Raw genomic sequence first — 15,881 nt, 5'->3', positions numbered from 1 at the left:
ACACACCACGAGCTATGATATTCTTTATCATTTCAGGTTTTTACTGAACCATTTTATTTTAATTGATTAGCTCTAAAGACAGACCAACAACCACTAGCTTTAACTTAAAAATGAGCAGATTTTATACCCTCAATTTACAAAAACTAAAATTTCCATTTATTGGGGATCATTAATTTGGCGGACTCACTGAGGAATTAAGATTGGCCTGGTCCAGCTTGTTCTGAAGCTGCTTTACTTGATCCTGAGACTGCTGGAGTTTCTCCTGCAGGTCGCTGATCTTCTTCCGCTTCCCCTTAAGACTTACAAGGCAGTGCTGCATCTCCACACGCAGCACCTTCAATTGTTCGTCCTCTGGTAACTTGGTGTCAGACAGGTGAGCCACAGCCGTACTAACAAACACAGCACAAGTAATATATAATTGTAAATCATTATAGAAAAGAGTACATAAGAAATGAATGGATCGCAGTGACTCAATATACCTGCGAAGAGCCCCATTTTTACAATTAGTTTTCTTTAATCCCAGATCCATGCAGGAATCGGACAGCTGGTTTTCCCAGTCGCTGCTCATCTCCAGTGAAATGACCCCATGCTTCACAGCAGATTCATACAAAGTGATCTGCTCCTTCAGATCAGCGATGTCCTCCTTTAGGAGAGAAAGGTATGAGATGAGCCACTAACGCTGGTCTGTTTCCAATTCTATGCCTGGTTGTTGACACAACCTGAGGCAAAAGAACTCAAACCTGTAAAACTCGGTTTATGTTTTCACTCAGTGCTTTGGCAGATTGAGCCTGCTGCAGTTTGATTTGAATTTGACTCATTTCTTGAACTGAATCTGTAATAAATAAAAGAAGCACATGTTGATAAAAGCTAAGATGGGACATGCACACGTATGTCAGTTTGCCGAGTAAGGTTTTGTGATTTCTCACAAAATAAAACCAAGGCAGAATCCTACTGTCAGCAGTCACTCACTGGTCTGCAGCAGCTTGACACACTGTTTCTGACTCTTCTCTAGCCGCTGAGTCAGCTCATTCACAACGCAGGCTCTGTCTAGCTGTTCTTCTTCTTTTTGACGTTCCAACAGCTTCACGTGATCTCTAAGTTTGTGACCAACGTCAATCTGGAACCAGCAGAGCATTTGGACAAAGTGTGTGGCTTGTTTGTGGCAGCTGCATTAATGTATTGGTTGAACTACCAACCTGCTCATCCAAAGCCTCACAGGTGGAGTCCAGCTTCAGCTGCAGGGCTAACAACGTAGCCTCCTGCTGCTCTTTCATGATGGCAAGGTCTCTGTCGTGCTGCTCACGTGCCCTGGACAGAGTGTCGGAGCGGCGTAGCTCCAGCATCTGCTGCTTCATGCTGTCCACTGCAGCATCTGCTAACCTTTGTTTCTTTAACACACACACACACACACACACACACACACACACACACACACACACACACACACACACACACACACACACACACACACACACACACACACACACACACACACACACACACACACACACACACACACACACACACACACACACACACACACCTTACAAAGATGACTAATCTCACATTCTCAGAAGGGGGATTAAATTAAAAAGTAGAGACTAAATAACAGGTATGCATAAAAATTACCACTTGGTCTTGCTCATTGAAGGTGTGGACTTGGATCTCCATTGCCTTCAGTTTGTTCTGCATTTGAACGTCTTTCTCCTTTGCTTCTTCAACCAGGCGACTTGACTCCTTAAGGCTAACCACTAGGCCATCCTTTTCATCTATCAAGTGACACAAGGTATCAATCAATCAATCAATCTTTATTTGTATAGCGCCAAATCATAACCAATGGTATCTCAAGGCACTTTACAGTAGAGCAGTCTTAAGGACGGACTCTTCATTTTATGGATACACACATATGCATATATACATATATACACATACATATGTATCCCACACCCAACATGAATTCATCATGGCGGCAAGGAAAACCTTCTGTTAAGCAGCAGGAACCTTGTGTGGATCCCATTCCTATGATGAACAGCCATCCACGTCATGCTGTGTTGGGTGTGTGCAGAGGAGAGGGTGGAGACAGAGCCGCTGAGACTCTGTAACTCCACACTAAGGATCCCACGGACCTGCAAGACAAAAGCCAGAAGGAGTACAGGAGCAAACACACAAGGGAAGAAGCAGACATAGAGGGAGTGTTTGAGAGAGGAATGGGACCCTCTCCGGTCCCTCTCTAGCCTAAATGACCTCTCTCTTAACGCTCTCTCCAACCTCTCTCCAACCGAGCATGCCAGACCCCCCCCCCGGCAGTCTATGCCTATTGCATCTTAATTATGAGCTATGAGCTGGTTCCTAACTAAAAGCTTTACCAAAGAGGAATGTTTTGAGCCTAACCTTAAAGGTAGAGAGGGTGTCTGCCCCCCGAACCGTGGTTGGTAGATGGTTCCAGAGAAGTGGGGCCTGATAACTGAAAGCTCTTCCTCCTATACTACTTTTAGAGACAAATGGAACAACGAGTAGTCCAGCATTTTGAGAGCGTAGTGTTCTGGGGGGATTGTATGGCACTACAAGCTCCTTGAGATAGACTGGTGCCTGTCCATTTAGGGCTTTATAAGTGAGAAGAAGAATCTTGAATTCTATTGTATATTTTATGGGAAGCCAATGCAGAGAGGCTAATACAGGAGTAATGTGATCTCTTCTCCTAGTTTTAGTCAGTACACGTGCTGCAGCATTTTGAACCAGCTGAAGTGTCTTAAGCGACTTGCTCGGGCAGCCTGCTAAAAGAGAATTACAATAATCCAGTCTAGATGTAACAAAAGCATGGACTAGTTTTTCGGCGTCGCCCTGAGACAGGATAGATCTGATTTTAGCAATGTTACGGAGATGAAAGAAGGCAGTTCTTGAAGTTTGTTTTATGTGAGAGTTGAAGGATAAATCCTGATCAAATAGAACCCCAAGGTTTCTAACAGTTGTGCTTCGTGCCAGAGTAATGCCATCTAGGGCAGTTAGGCTAGCATAGGTTTCTCTAAGGTGTCGTGGGCCCAGTACAATGACCTCAGTCTTGTCTGAGTTGAGAAGAAGAAAATTTTGGTCCATCCAGGCCCTAATGTCCTTCAGACAGGCCTCAAGTTTAGATAGCTGATTTGTCTCACCTGGCTTCATTGATACATACAGTTGGGTATCATCAGCATAGCAGTGAAAGTTAACAGAGTATTTTCTCATAACATTACCAAGGGGGAGCATATAGATACAGAAGAGGATTGGACCTAGCACAGAGCCCTGAGGAACCCCGTAGCTTACTTTAGTGTACACAGAAGACTTATTATTCACGTGTACAAACTGGTACCTATCAGATAGGTAGGACTTAAACCAGTTTAGGGCAGTCCCTGTGATTCCAAGTAATTTCTCTAATCTCTCTAGTAGAATATAGTGATCTATAGTGTCAAAAGCTGCACTAAGATCTAATAAAACCAGCACTGAGAGTCGTCCTTCATCTGAAGCACAGAGTAGATCATTAGTTACTTTAACTAAAGCAGTCTCTGTGCTGTGTTGAGCTCTAAAACCTGACTGGAAGTCCTCGAACAGGCTGTTGTTTTGAAGGAAGTCACAGAGCTGAGCCGCCACAACTTTCTCAAGAATCTTTGAAATAAAAGGAAGATTAGATATAGGCCTGTAGTTTGCTAAAGTGCTGGAATCAAGAGTAGGTTTTTTGAGAAGGGGTTTGATTACAGCTACTTTAAAGGACTGTGGCACGTAGCCTATTGATAGGGATATATTTATTGTCTCCAACAAAGATGGGCAGACCAGGGGAACAACTTCTTTAAACAGCTTAGTTGGGATCGGATCTGAAAGGCAGGTTTGGAGGATGAAATAAAAGAGTTAAGTTCCTGAAGTCCTATATGTGTGAAACAGTTTAGGTTAGGCCTATTTACATTTAATGGTACAGCAGGCCCAGGTGAAGGCAGGGAGTGGCTAATTTTATCTCTAATCTTATGAATTTTATCGTTAAAAAATGTCATAAAGTCCTCACAGCTGAGGGCTAGAGGAATCATGGGCTCAATAGAGCTCTGACTTTGTGTTAGCCTGGCTACAGTGCTGAAAAGGTACCTCGGATTATTTTTATTTTCTTCAATTAGTGAGGAATAGTATGTAGATCGACTATGTCGTAAGGCTGTCATGTATTTACTATGGCTTTCTTGCCAGAGTATTCGTGACTCCTCTGTTTTATTGGAGCGCCACATTCTCTCTAATTTACGGGTTGTTTGTTTGAGTGTGTGAGTTTCAGAGCTAAACCACGGAGCTTTCCTCTGACGTTTAATAGTTTTTTCCCTCAATGGGGCAATTGAGTCCAAGGTGGATTTTAGCAGACTAGCAGAGCTATCGACAAGCAGATCCAGTTGAGAGGGGTTATAATTAATATCATAGTTATTTATTGGATGGTGCACTGAGTTTAAGGCAGCAGGAATGGCCTCTTTAAATTTAGCCACAGCACTATTGGACAGATTTCTACTCGTAACTATTTTATTGCACAGTGCGAGATCCTCTAATATAATGTTAAAAGATATTAAAAAGTGATCTGATAGCAGAGGATTTTCAGGGTAGACTTTTAGTTCATTAATATCAAGGCCATATGTTAGAACAAGATCAAGAGTATGATTTAAACGATGAGTAGCTTCATTAATAGTTTGAAAAAAGCCAACTGAGTCTATTAGGGACATAAAGGCTGAGCTCAGGCTATCACTATCTTTGTCCACATGGATATTAAAATCTCCTACTATCAGTATTTTATCAGAACTGAGGACTAAGTTTGATATAAACTCAGAGAATTCTGATAGAAATTCAGAATAAGGGCCTGGAGGACGGTAAATTATCGCAATAAGACTGGCTGGCAGGTTTTTGATTTGGTATGAGATAAATTTAGAACCAGGCTTTCAAAGGAAGTGTAACTGGCCTTTGGTTTAGGATAGATTAGGAGAGAGGAATGATAAATAGCTGCTACACCACCTCCACGGCCTATGTCTCGTGGCATATGAGTATTTAAATGACTGGGAGGAGTGGCTTCATTTAAACTAACATATTCATCTTGATACAGCCATGTTTCAGTTAAACAGAATAAATCGAAGTTATTTTCTGAGATAAGGACATTTACTAGTAGAGATTTGGATCTCAGTGATCTAATATTTAATAGAGCACATCTAATGGTTTTATGTTTTGGTGTTTCTAGATTTGAGATTTTAATTTTTTTCAGATTTTTATAATTGATAGCGCTTTTATTTGATTTTATGTTAAAATCATTGTGAAATATGGGTCGAGGGACAGACACCGTCTCTATAAAATAATATTCATCACCATCACAACAGTTGTCATGGCGATGAACACAGCTATCATAATAGCAATGGGAGGGAAACTGTACTAAGGCAAGCGCAGAGGGGTGTGGAGGACTCCCCCTCTGTAACATGGTCTCATTCATGAGATGTCATAACAGTGACTGTGCCATGTTTTCTGATAGTAGAGATGCTCCCTCCAAAGTAGGATGGATTCCATCTCTTCCTATCAGGTTCGGTTTTCCCCAGAAGGATCTCCAATTATCAATGAAGCCCACCTCGTTTTCTGGACACCACCTCGATAGCCAGCAGTTAAATGATGACATGCGGCTATACATGTCATCACTGGTCAGATTTGGTAAGGGACCAGAGAAAATTACGGAGTCCGACATTGTTTTAGCATAAGCAGAAACTGATTCAATGTTCACTTTGGTTGCTTCCAACTGACGACGTCGGGAGTCATTAGTGCCGACATGGAGGACTATCCTATCAAACTTACGATTACTCTTTGCCAGCAACTTTAGATTTGATTCTATGTCGCCCGCTCTGGCCCCTGGGATGCACCTCACAATGCCCGCTGACTTCGCTAGCTTCACGTTTCTCAATATGGAGTCGCCAATTATCAGAGTTTGTTCCCCGGTGAGTGGAACTGCAAGCATTTGATCCAGACACTAAAAGCAGCCAAAAGGTGGTAGCAATGTCACCTAACCCTGCATTGTTTTCAACTGACCATATTTGATACCAGCTTATCCTGATTAGGAATTAATTTAAAACTAACACAAATATTCACAGGTGTATGTATACAAGTTAGTCTACTTCAACTGACCCACATGAGTGAAACATACCTTTGACAATAGCAAACTGATGGTCAATGTATCTCATATTACGGCGTGAATCCTCCAGTTTCCGCTCTAGATCTTTAATTTGCTGCTGCTGAGCTTTGTTCAGAATCTGTAGCTGAGCAAGATGCATCTTTTCAGCATTTTCTAAAACATAATAATACATTGGATTTTATATAGCGCTTTTTCATAGACACTTAAAGCGTTTTATATTGATGTGCATTATTCTTTCACTCCACACACACACTGGTGGTATCCCCTTCCCTCAGCTTACACGATTTAAAGGGGACATATGCAATTTTTCACCCAACTTCATTTGTTCTAAGAACCCCAAAAACATAGTATTTGAGGTTAATTTTCCCAAACTCACCTGTGTTATGGCAATTATTATATTAATCATTATATCATCAAATGTGTGTTCATATGTATAATTTGTCATGTGTTTATACACTATGACTGCATTATATCGTTGTACCTTTGAACAGAGACGTTGCTCCTTTGCCGAGTCATGTTAGGTTAGATTACCCGCTGTACAGACAGGATTGTGCTGTATTCACAGTGCCAACAAACAGCTGAAGGTCTCATACCAAAGCTCTGATAAACAGAGTTCTGCAAGAGTGCCTACGTATAATAAGATGTGATTCTTGTTTTATGCCTTTCACTTCTTCTTTTGGAGAGGGTTTAGATGGCCGACTCACATTCTTTCACCTACGCACACATAAGCTGCATCTGACTATCAAGGCCAAACACAGACTCACATGTGGACTCACACACACACACCAGACATCATTGCTCCAACGTCTCCACTTTTGGGGCATCTGACCCCCTCCTTTCCTCTCATCAGGGTGGGACTTTTCTTTATCTGTATAAAGTTTAAGCTGTGGAATTTTCCAGTTAGTTGCTGGCTGCTTGCTCTTCCTGCAGGATGGAAGACCTTTCTTGTACTCTTTTTCATTTAGTTTATAATAAATCCTTTTTTTAAAAAATCATCATGCTTTGACTGGACTTAATCATTCAACCAGGGCACAAACCATGTTTCCAAATGAGGAAAACTGTAAATTTGCCCTGACACCTGTTTTCCAGAGCTTTAGCCCTCTGAAAATTCACTTTCTGAGCAGTTCTGAAATAGGGCCGTTTCACAAGTTCAGGTGATCCAGGATATGCCTAGTCTCCTTGCCCATGTGGCCCAGTTGGGCCCCAGGGTCTATTTTGAAAAGTCATGCCTCAAACCCTCTCAGAAAATGAACCTTATTGGGATGACCTTGGAAACCATGACCATGAGGGCGCAGCCATCCTCTCACCGGGCAGGGGACATTCTCCATCTACTCACACTCTTCCAGGTGTACAGGTTGTTGCCATATGTCACTTTCCTGCAACTTTTAGGCAAGATGACATCCATACCAGCTGTGGTCACGCTGGGTCTGCGGTCATTACGCCCCCTACAGAGGCTGAATAGCTTCTACCAGGACGCAAAACGGCACCGTTACCAGAAGTTCATGGTGTCTCGACAGTGCCTCCTTGTCCTGAGCCCTTGGGAAGATGGGGATTTCCTGTTGAGAGGCGTTTCATTAGGCGTGGCCCCAGACTGCCCTGAGACCATCACCACCGATGCCAGCCTCTCAGGATGGGGTGCCATCTGGCAGCACAGGACAATTCAAGGACCATGGTCTGTGCAGGACAGCACTGATCACATCAATGTGCTGGAACTGCAAGCAGTGCAACTGGCTCTCGAGCACTTTTTGCCATACCTGCAGTCAAAGAACACCTCAACTGTCTTCCACATAAACCATTCATTATCTTCTCAGGTGGGCCAGCTTGCAGACTCCCTCTCCCGTCAGAAGCCTCCACCGGGAGAGTGGCGCCTCCACCCAGAGGTGGTGCACATGATTTGGGGTCTTTTCAGCAGAGCACAGGTCGGTCTCTTTGCTTCGAAAAAAATCAACCCACTGTCCCCTTTGGTTTTTCCTGAAGGAAACCACCAATCCTCTGGGCCTAGATGCGCTGGTGCATCCTTGGCCAAAGGGCCTCTTTTACACCTTTCCACTGCTACCTCTGATTTTGCCGACACTTCAGAGAGGGCTACATGTTAATAATAATGGCTTGGACTTATATGGCGCTTTCTTTCGAGGAGACTCAAAGCGTGTTACAGAAACCATTATTCATTCACACCAGTCACTCACACAGTCATACCAGTGGTGGTAAGCTACAATGTAGCCCCAGCTGCCCTGGGGCAGACTGACAGAGGCGTGGCTGCCATTTCGCGCCTACGGCCCCTCTAGCCACCACCAACATACATGCACAATTCATACTCACTCATACAAGGCAATGTGGATAAAGTGCCTTGCCCAAGGACACAACGACAATGACTCGGTTAGAGCGGGATTTGAACCCCCAACCCTTCAGTCACTGGACAACCCACTGTTGTTTGTGGAGTGGTGCGAAATTCTGTTTTTTTTTTTTTTTTTGCAGAAAGGCTGTACTTGAATTAACTTGACAGGAGCGTAACTTAGCATCTGCATTGCTTCACTCCATGGAATTTCATTCAGAGGGTCCAGCTCTTATAGTGGGGTCTCCTAACCATCGTCCCCTGGGTCAGGGGTCTGCAACCTTTACTCTCAAAGGAGCCATTTTGCCTCATCTCACCTGGGTTAAAATCCTAAAGAGCCAAAAAAAATACCTTCAATCAATGAAGACAATACAGTGTTTTAAATTCTATACAGTTGAAATCATATAGAATAATGTTTGATTTGATTTATATTGATCATGTAAATGGCAACTTAAAAACTGTTTACAATAAAATAAACTGACATCAAGAAATAAAACAGTATCTTGCATCTTCAAATTCCTATGCATCTTAGTTTACATGAACTTAATGTTAAATAAATATATATTTTTTTTAGTTAATGTATTTGAAAGGCTACAAAAAGTAACTTAAATTTGATAACGCATGATCATGTCGGTCAACAGTTAATTGCTCATTTCACATGCAAATTGCCAGACATAAAGCATGCATATTTAACAGGGGCATTGGCGGTTAAATGAATCTGTCCCCACAGAATTAAAATCTCTATTTTCTTCCAGAATAGTGTTTTTGTTGGTATAGTTATCTTACCAGGGATTTTAAACTTAAGGTTAGCCAAAGGTGCAAGGAAAGTTGATGGTCTGTAGATGTTGCAGGAGGGGAAGTAGGAAGGGGGCAGTCATTGCGCAACATGATTTATTTTAGGTTAACAAATTGTTATATCTTGATTTGATTTGTCATTAATCATTAATAGCTTCTGTCAAAAAAATGAAAAACTCTACCTAAATAGTTTTTTTTTTTTTAAGCTATAGGGAGCCATTGCAAAAGTCAAAGAACCACATTAGGCTCCAGAGCCGAAGGTTGTAGACCCCTGCCCTGAGACAACCACAGCTGAACATCTGGCCTGGCATCATAGTCCATCGGTTCTGGCCCCTCGATGCTAATTCTGATGACCGTGTACGCTCTATCACTCCGCTCGGTGTGTTCTTCCTTTTTACTGCTGCCTTCAATGTGAGCGCGAACTCAGTGAAGGGCTCGTTACGCATGGCTTCGTTTGCAAACCGCGCACTCCAAAGGAGTGCATTGGTTCTTATACTCGGTGCATTCACCGTTGAATTACCTGCAGCTAAGTTGCGGAGCACGCACTGTCTCCTCACCCGCAGCGCAGAGCGAGAGAGAGAGAAGTGCACTCTGTGGGACATGACGAAGCGCTCAGCCACTCCGTCACAAAATAAGGTCACCCTAAGCACTCGCACAGATGCAACCAGATTAAATTTTCACTCGCACACACACCAATTTGCCTGACTTTAGCAATAACTAAGGCTCATTGCACAGGCGGCATCAATAAAAATTGATTTGGGGGGGTCAACCGGTGCGCCTGGAGGCCGACGAGGCAACTTTCAGCGTCCGCTTGGTGCCCTAGGTGGCTGGGGATGTGTTCGTCGGCCTTGGGCAGGCTGCTGCCGGTGCTGCTTCTATTATGGGTTCTTCTGGCCTGGGGTCCGTTCCCTGCTGGCTCTGAGCCCGCCAGCGGCCTGTTCGGCACAGCTCTGGCCATCTGCTGGGCGTGGGCCTTGGCTTCTCTGCTGGGGTCTCAGGGGGAGGGCCCAGAGGGATATTGGTGGGGGCCTTAGGGTTGGGGGTTTGGTCGGTGGCGGGGTGCCAGGGTTCTCGGCTTCTTGGGGCTTTCTTGGGTGTGTATGGAGGGCTGCTTGGCCGTGGGCAATGGCCTGGGGCTCCTTGGCCCTGCTCTTTCTTCTTCACATCTCACTTTAAAACAATCAACTCTTCCGCACCCTTTCCATTTCCTACCTTGAGTCTCACCTCCCTGTTTTTAATGTGTCTTAAATCTTATAACATAGGTTGAGCCTGTAGCGCTTACGCGGTTTGGAGTCCACTAATGCCCTCTGCAGATGGTCGATGTGGCCCGGTTGCTGAGTGTCCTGTGGACGAAACATCTTTGGCTGATGTGGATTGTAGCTAGCTTGGTATTGACTTTCTCCTTTGTTGCTTGCTCCAGACTTCAAATTCTGAAAATCAAAACACAAAAGTGCTCCAACTTTACATGATTCTGATCAACACAGAAGGCAACCACTTTCGACAAAGACAAACAAACAGAGGGACACAAAGAGAGAGGAAAAATAGATTATAAGAGAGAATCAGAGTCGAGAGAGACAGAGATGAAGAGAAGGACAGAGAGACAAAAGAGAATTAGAGAGATTAGGAGAAAATGAAGGAAGCAGAGACCGATATACCACATTCTGGCTTATAGACAGCTTGACTAACCATCTTTATGATATTTAAATATGTATATTGGCTGTCTGAACAAATTCATCCAAGGAGACAATAAAAGAGATTAAAAAACAAAAACAAAATTAATTTACCTGAATGTGGTTTTGTTCATCCCTGCAGCTTCCTCTGTTATACTCCATGTGGGTGTTGCTGCTGGGATGGGATGATTTAAAGTCAAACTTGTTGGAAAAATCAACAGTCTCTGAAGATTTTTCAGAGCCCAAGCTGGTGTTTGTATAGTCTCCATGTGTGAAGTGATGATTATCTGTCCATGAGTGTAGCTGGGTCTGGCTGAGGGGTCCATCTCCATCTTCATAGACATACACATTCTGACAACCTGGATCAAAGTCATCCTTATAATTCTTTAAGGAGAAGGCAACATAAGTGAAATCAGTTTTCAACATCAATGCTAAGAGTCGATAAAAAGAATACAGAGAATCTAACTTCACCTGTGCATGTGAGGTTGACACCTGCTGAGTCCACGGTGTTTGAGTGCTGAGCAGAGAAAGGGAAAACTGCAGGTAAAACCTATTGGAACCACATTCACAGCAGGTGTCAGCTAACAGTAATATGGTCACCTGTTGCCGGTGTTTTTATTGCTGCAGGTGGAGTATTCCATCTCCGGGGAGGAGGAGTCTCTGCTGTCATCCAGCATGTCATGTGGCAGGTCGGTGAGCAGCTTTTGCAGCTACAGGACGAAGAGCATATGAAAATGAGTCATTAAAAGGTTGCTGTGTGACTGCTTTGTAAAGTAACAGAGATAGGAGGGAAAAATACAGGAAAGCTATCATTGACAGCAGTGCAAAGTGCAAATTTGAGGAAACTGTGGTCTCGACATGTTAAAAACAGCCTATGGTCCATTTTAAAACATTGCTGATAATTCAAAGCAGAAAATGCCATTTAATTATTCTACGTACAACATTATATTCAGTGAGAAACACTTCAGTTTGTCAAGAAAAAAAACAAACATAAGACATTATCCACCTTAAAAATGTGTCCTGCTAACATGTGACACACAAACATGGCGAACACTCCTTCATGTGAGTAACAGACTCACTGCACTTTCAAGTACGATGGAACAAGAGCTAGGTGAACTTACTTCCCACAGAGACCTTTGAATGCTCCGCCCATCCACCATTGTGTTCACAACCGAAGGACCCATATTACGCTGCTTTATAGATATTTAACGACTGCTGAAGGTCCTCTGATTCCCGATAACCCTGCAGCCTAATTTTTCTGCAAAGACGATCTTCTGTGTTAAACATCCCAAATATAGCTGGCATGTGATCAGCCCTCTGTGGCACAGCAGCGCTTTGCTCCCAATGAGCTCCATTGTTTTGAGAAAACATATACAGTAGTTGAGTGAACTGGGGCAGAAACATTTCAAACATTCCAATTACCAGTGCTAAACATGTTCTACTTAATCAGCTTGAAAATTGAAAGTAGGTTATAGCAACAAAAAAAAAAAAAAAAAACTAAACAAAATAGAAAGAAAGTCTTTATCTGCCCATTTCTGCAGCTAAAGACTAAACTAGTATGGGAATTTCCTACAGAACTGGGTGAAGTCCTATCACAGGGCTCACTGAGCAAGTTTCTGTGTAACACACCTAGAAGGAGGCTTTCCCCTGAGCCAATAATAGCTCTCAGTCTTACAACAACATATGTGTGATGGCTGTTAAACTGGCAGCAATTATGAAATTCACAGAATACACTCCTTTTAGATGTCACACAAAAAAATTAAATAAAATGAAAAAATAATATAAAATCAAACCTGTAAATGTAAGCCCTGTGGCTGACTGCATTAGGTTTTGATCATTTTTAAAAGAGGTTTTTTGCATCTGGAGTAAGTGTGTCTCTCCTTTATCTGCTTTGCTTTTCTCCAGGTGTGAAAATCAAAAACTAGAGTCAAATATGTGCACTTCCTGAGATTAAGATATTTTAAGTCAAGTAGTACTTTTCTGTAAAAATATTTCAACTGCAAAGTCATTTTGCAAAGTAAAAAGAACGCATTTTTGATTGTCAGGACTATTTAAACTCATTGGACAGCATGTAAAAAATTCCATCAAAAGGTGCCATTTGTATGGGTGTGGCTTTTGAATAGGTTGCACAGTTTTTGAAGGTGTCTTGAGCTTTCATCAAGCTCACAAAATTTCATTTTTTTTTTTTTCACAGTGAAGCCTTTTGTGATTATGATACATTTTAAGTTACTGTTGAAATTGAATCTGGACAGGTGGAAATGCATCTAGATAAGGTACACAATATGTGAAGTTTTTTTTAGTGATATTTGAGTATCCTCACAGAGAGAACGTTCTTTGTTCATGCACCTAAATCTCAATCAATCAATTTTTAATTAACAAAATATATTTATTAGTCAGCTAATAATATTTTCTCTTGAACTGTAGACATACATTTGTAAATGTCAGTAAAGCATTATTTGGCTCTGTTATCAATCAATTTCTAATAAATAAAACTACTTTCCTTGTCATTCCCCCCCACCAAAAAAATGTTTCTCTGTCAATGCAGCAATCAGCAAAGCGTTCTCGGTCTTCTCCACACTTTGACACATCAGTCTTGTTAAATAAATAGTTAATTTACCATTATGTCTCTTGTTTCTTTAGACTCAGACTCCAATCAGCCAATCTAACAAACACCAATCAAGAGTCATTGGAAGAATAAGCTGTCAGGCATTGGCAGAAAAAAACCAACATACAAATTTCCACAAATGCATGTCCCGAACAAATGTGGCAACATTTAAATTAAAACTAAGGAAATAAACAGGCTTTACAATGCAATAAGATGAATTGCCAAGAAGTATTGTTAGAGTACAGAAATGATCTGCTAAACACAAATTTACTTACTTTTTCTGCTAATGTCTGAAGGGTAAAATGAAGATTAGAAATTGTTAATATTCATCCTTGATGAACATAAAATGTGAGATACAAAATAAAGTATGGTTTGCACTGCAGCTTATCGTGTTTTTAATTCATCATTATCTCTACGATTATTATAAATCAGTGAAAACGGCACCATCAGTAAACAGACACACCTCAGGCAATTAGTCATTAAAGAGAGTCCAGTGATAGAATAATAAACTACCCTAGCTTTTTACAATATTTTGTGAACACATTCACAAGACTTAAAATTGGTTCCACAACTGAAGTTCAAATGAGGCATTAAAATGGAGAAGAATGGTTGTTGGATCAAAAAATAATAATAAACTGTGATTTTAACCCACAACCTGCTCACCCTTGAAGTGGATCATTAAAGCACGAGACCACCGTGGGTGTCATTTCCTAAACTGAGGCTCTAGTTTACATACCAAAAGTGGACCATCACATGTTGAAGAAACATCAGCTGCTCTGATAAGTCTGTATTTTGGCTCATAATGTGGTGTGAATGTCATAAAAGCATATATGCATCCTGCCTTGGATCTACTTTTCAATACACTGCTGGATAAATGGTGTGAGACCCCTTTGTGTCACTTGAATGACAATTTGAATGCCACATCATAAGCGTATTGTTGTTGATCATGTGCATCATATACAGACCCTTTCCAAAAAATTAGAATATCATGGAAAAAATGTTTATTTCTATAATTCCACTCAGAAAGTTAAACTTTCATAGATTATAGATTCAGAGCCCAAATTTAAACAATTTCAAGTATTTCTTTATTTTTACATAATTTGGGCTTCCAGCTCATAAAACCTATAAAAACAGGAATTCAAAAAATTAGAATACTGTGAAGGAAAAAAAAACACCATTTACGTCTCAGTTTTTGCAGGAAAAAAAAGAGAATTAGGACGGGACTGTTGGCCAGTGGTCCAAGGTCCTCTTTTCTGATGAAAGTAAAGTGTGCCTTTCATTCGGGTGACGAACAGAACCCAAGCTGCTTGAGGTCCAGTGTGAAATATCCACAGTCAGTCATGATTTGGGGTGCAATGTTCTGTTCCTCACCAGTCTTTGTACGCACGCGCGCACACACACGCACGCACACAATAGTGCTCTACATCACAAAGCTCAAACCAGACTAGTTACTTTAATAGAATCATTCACCAGATTTTCATCCTACCAATCACTTGGAAATGGATGGAACATAATATTCACATCACATGTGTGCAGAAGACAAATCTGCCGTAACTTTGTGGTGCGATTATATCAATTTCCTGACGCAAAGACCTATGCGCACTAAAGCCACTCATTGAATGTATGCCATGAAAAGTTAAAGGGGGTCAAATCAATAACAGTGGAGCAAAAATGATGAGGTGAGCAGCGAGAGCCTGTTTACTGCACCTCTTGTTCTCTTGCGTAGTCCTCTTGGTCATATTCTTCTTCCTCATGTTGAGTTTGAAGAGCAGCACTGTCAAAGTCAATAGACATGATGTCTAGCCTGCAGCTGTGGGACAGCCACAGAAGAATCTAAAGCAACCAAATCTTACAATTGAAATAATAGTAATTAACCATGATATATGACATGTTGGCTACCCACCTGCTAGTAATACGACAGCTGTTTTCTTTGTTGTGCTGCTTGGATTGCTAGCCACGCTGCTAATTGCATCACAAAACAGCTTGTAGGTCCAAGTAAGCGGTTTAAAAGGCGAGTTTTCATTCCTTAAAAACGTACAGAAGTCCGGTTAGTCGATCAGCACCTTATAGTAATACAGCAACAAGTTCAACAACCCCTGAACAAACACCAAACGTAAACAGATGCTAAACTAAGCCCAGCTAGTACTTTGACTGTGTTTCTCAAGAGGACTCGCCCACTTTGAAAACTCGCGCGCATTAGCAGCGCCGAACAGCAGGAGAACTAAGCAGGCTCTCTCAGCTTGGATTTATATACGTCTCTCTCTCACTCTTTTTTTTTTTTAATTATCTACAGGCCTAAATCAGTGTCTAATCCAGGATTTAAAC

The 15,881-nt window shown here is 41.7% G+C and overlaps 1 protein-coding gene across 8 annotated transcripts in view; it reads right to left on the bottom strand.

The window, feature by feature from the left end:
- cep152 (centrosomal protein 152) overlaps window positions 1-15,720 on the bottom strand; it is a 60,166-nt gene extending 44,446 nt beyond the window's left edge. For 4 of the 8 annotated variants that reach the window (XM_028448674.1, XM_028448667.1, XM_028448669.1 and 1 more), the window contains exons 1-13: window positions 15,460-15,720; window positions 15,264-15,366; window positions 11,552-11,661; window positions 11,423-11,468; window positions 11,066-11,335; window positions 10,564-10,711; window positions 6,167-6,307; window positions 1,630-1,769; window positions 1,197-1,388; window positions 970-1,117; window positions 741-832; window positions 480-643; window positions 188-389 (exon numbers count right to left, since the gene is read on the bottom strand). In XM_028448674.1, the coding sequence (XP_028304475.1) occupies window positions 188-389; window positions 480-643; window positions 741-832; window positions 970-1,117; window positions 1,197-1,388; window positions 1,630-1,769; window positions 6,167-6,307; window positions 10,564-10,711; window positions 11,066-11,335; window positions 11,423-11,468; window positions 11,552-11,661; window positions 15,264-15,350 (1,740 nt within the window). In that variant the 5' untranslated portion in view covers window positions 15,351-15,366; window positions 15,460-15,720. Of the gene's footprint in view, window positions 1-187; window positions 390-479; window positions 644-740; window positions 833-969; window positions 1,118-1,196; window positions 1,389-1,629; window positions 1,770-6,166; window positions 6,308-10,563; window positions 10,712-11,065; window positions 11,336-11,422; window positions 11,469-11,551; window positions 11,662-12,072; window positions 12,207-15,263; window positions 15,390-15,459 lie in introns of those variants that run through there. The other 4 variants (XM_028448668.1, XM_028448673.1, XM_028448671.1 and 1 more) reach the window with 4 other exon arrangements.
- Between the last annotated feature and the right edge of the window lie 161 nt (window positions 15,721-15,881).

This window comes from Gouania willdenowi, chromosome 6 (assembly GCF_900634775.1).
Source record: "Gouania willdenowi chromosome 6, fGouWil2.1, whole genome shotgun sequence".
In the NCBI taxonomy this organism is placed as follows: domain Eukaryota; kingdom Metazoa; phylum Chordata; class Actinopteri; order Blenniiformes; family Gobiesocidae; genus Gouania; species Gouania willdenowi.
The sequence above is the reverse complement of the archived record's forward strand: the minus strand, read 5'-3'. Positions and strand labels throughout refer to the sequence as shown.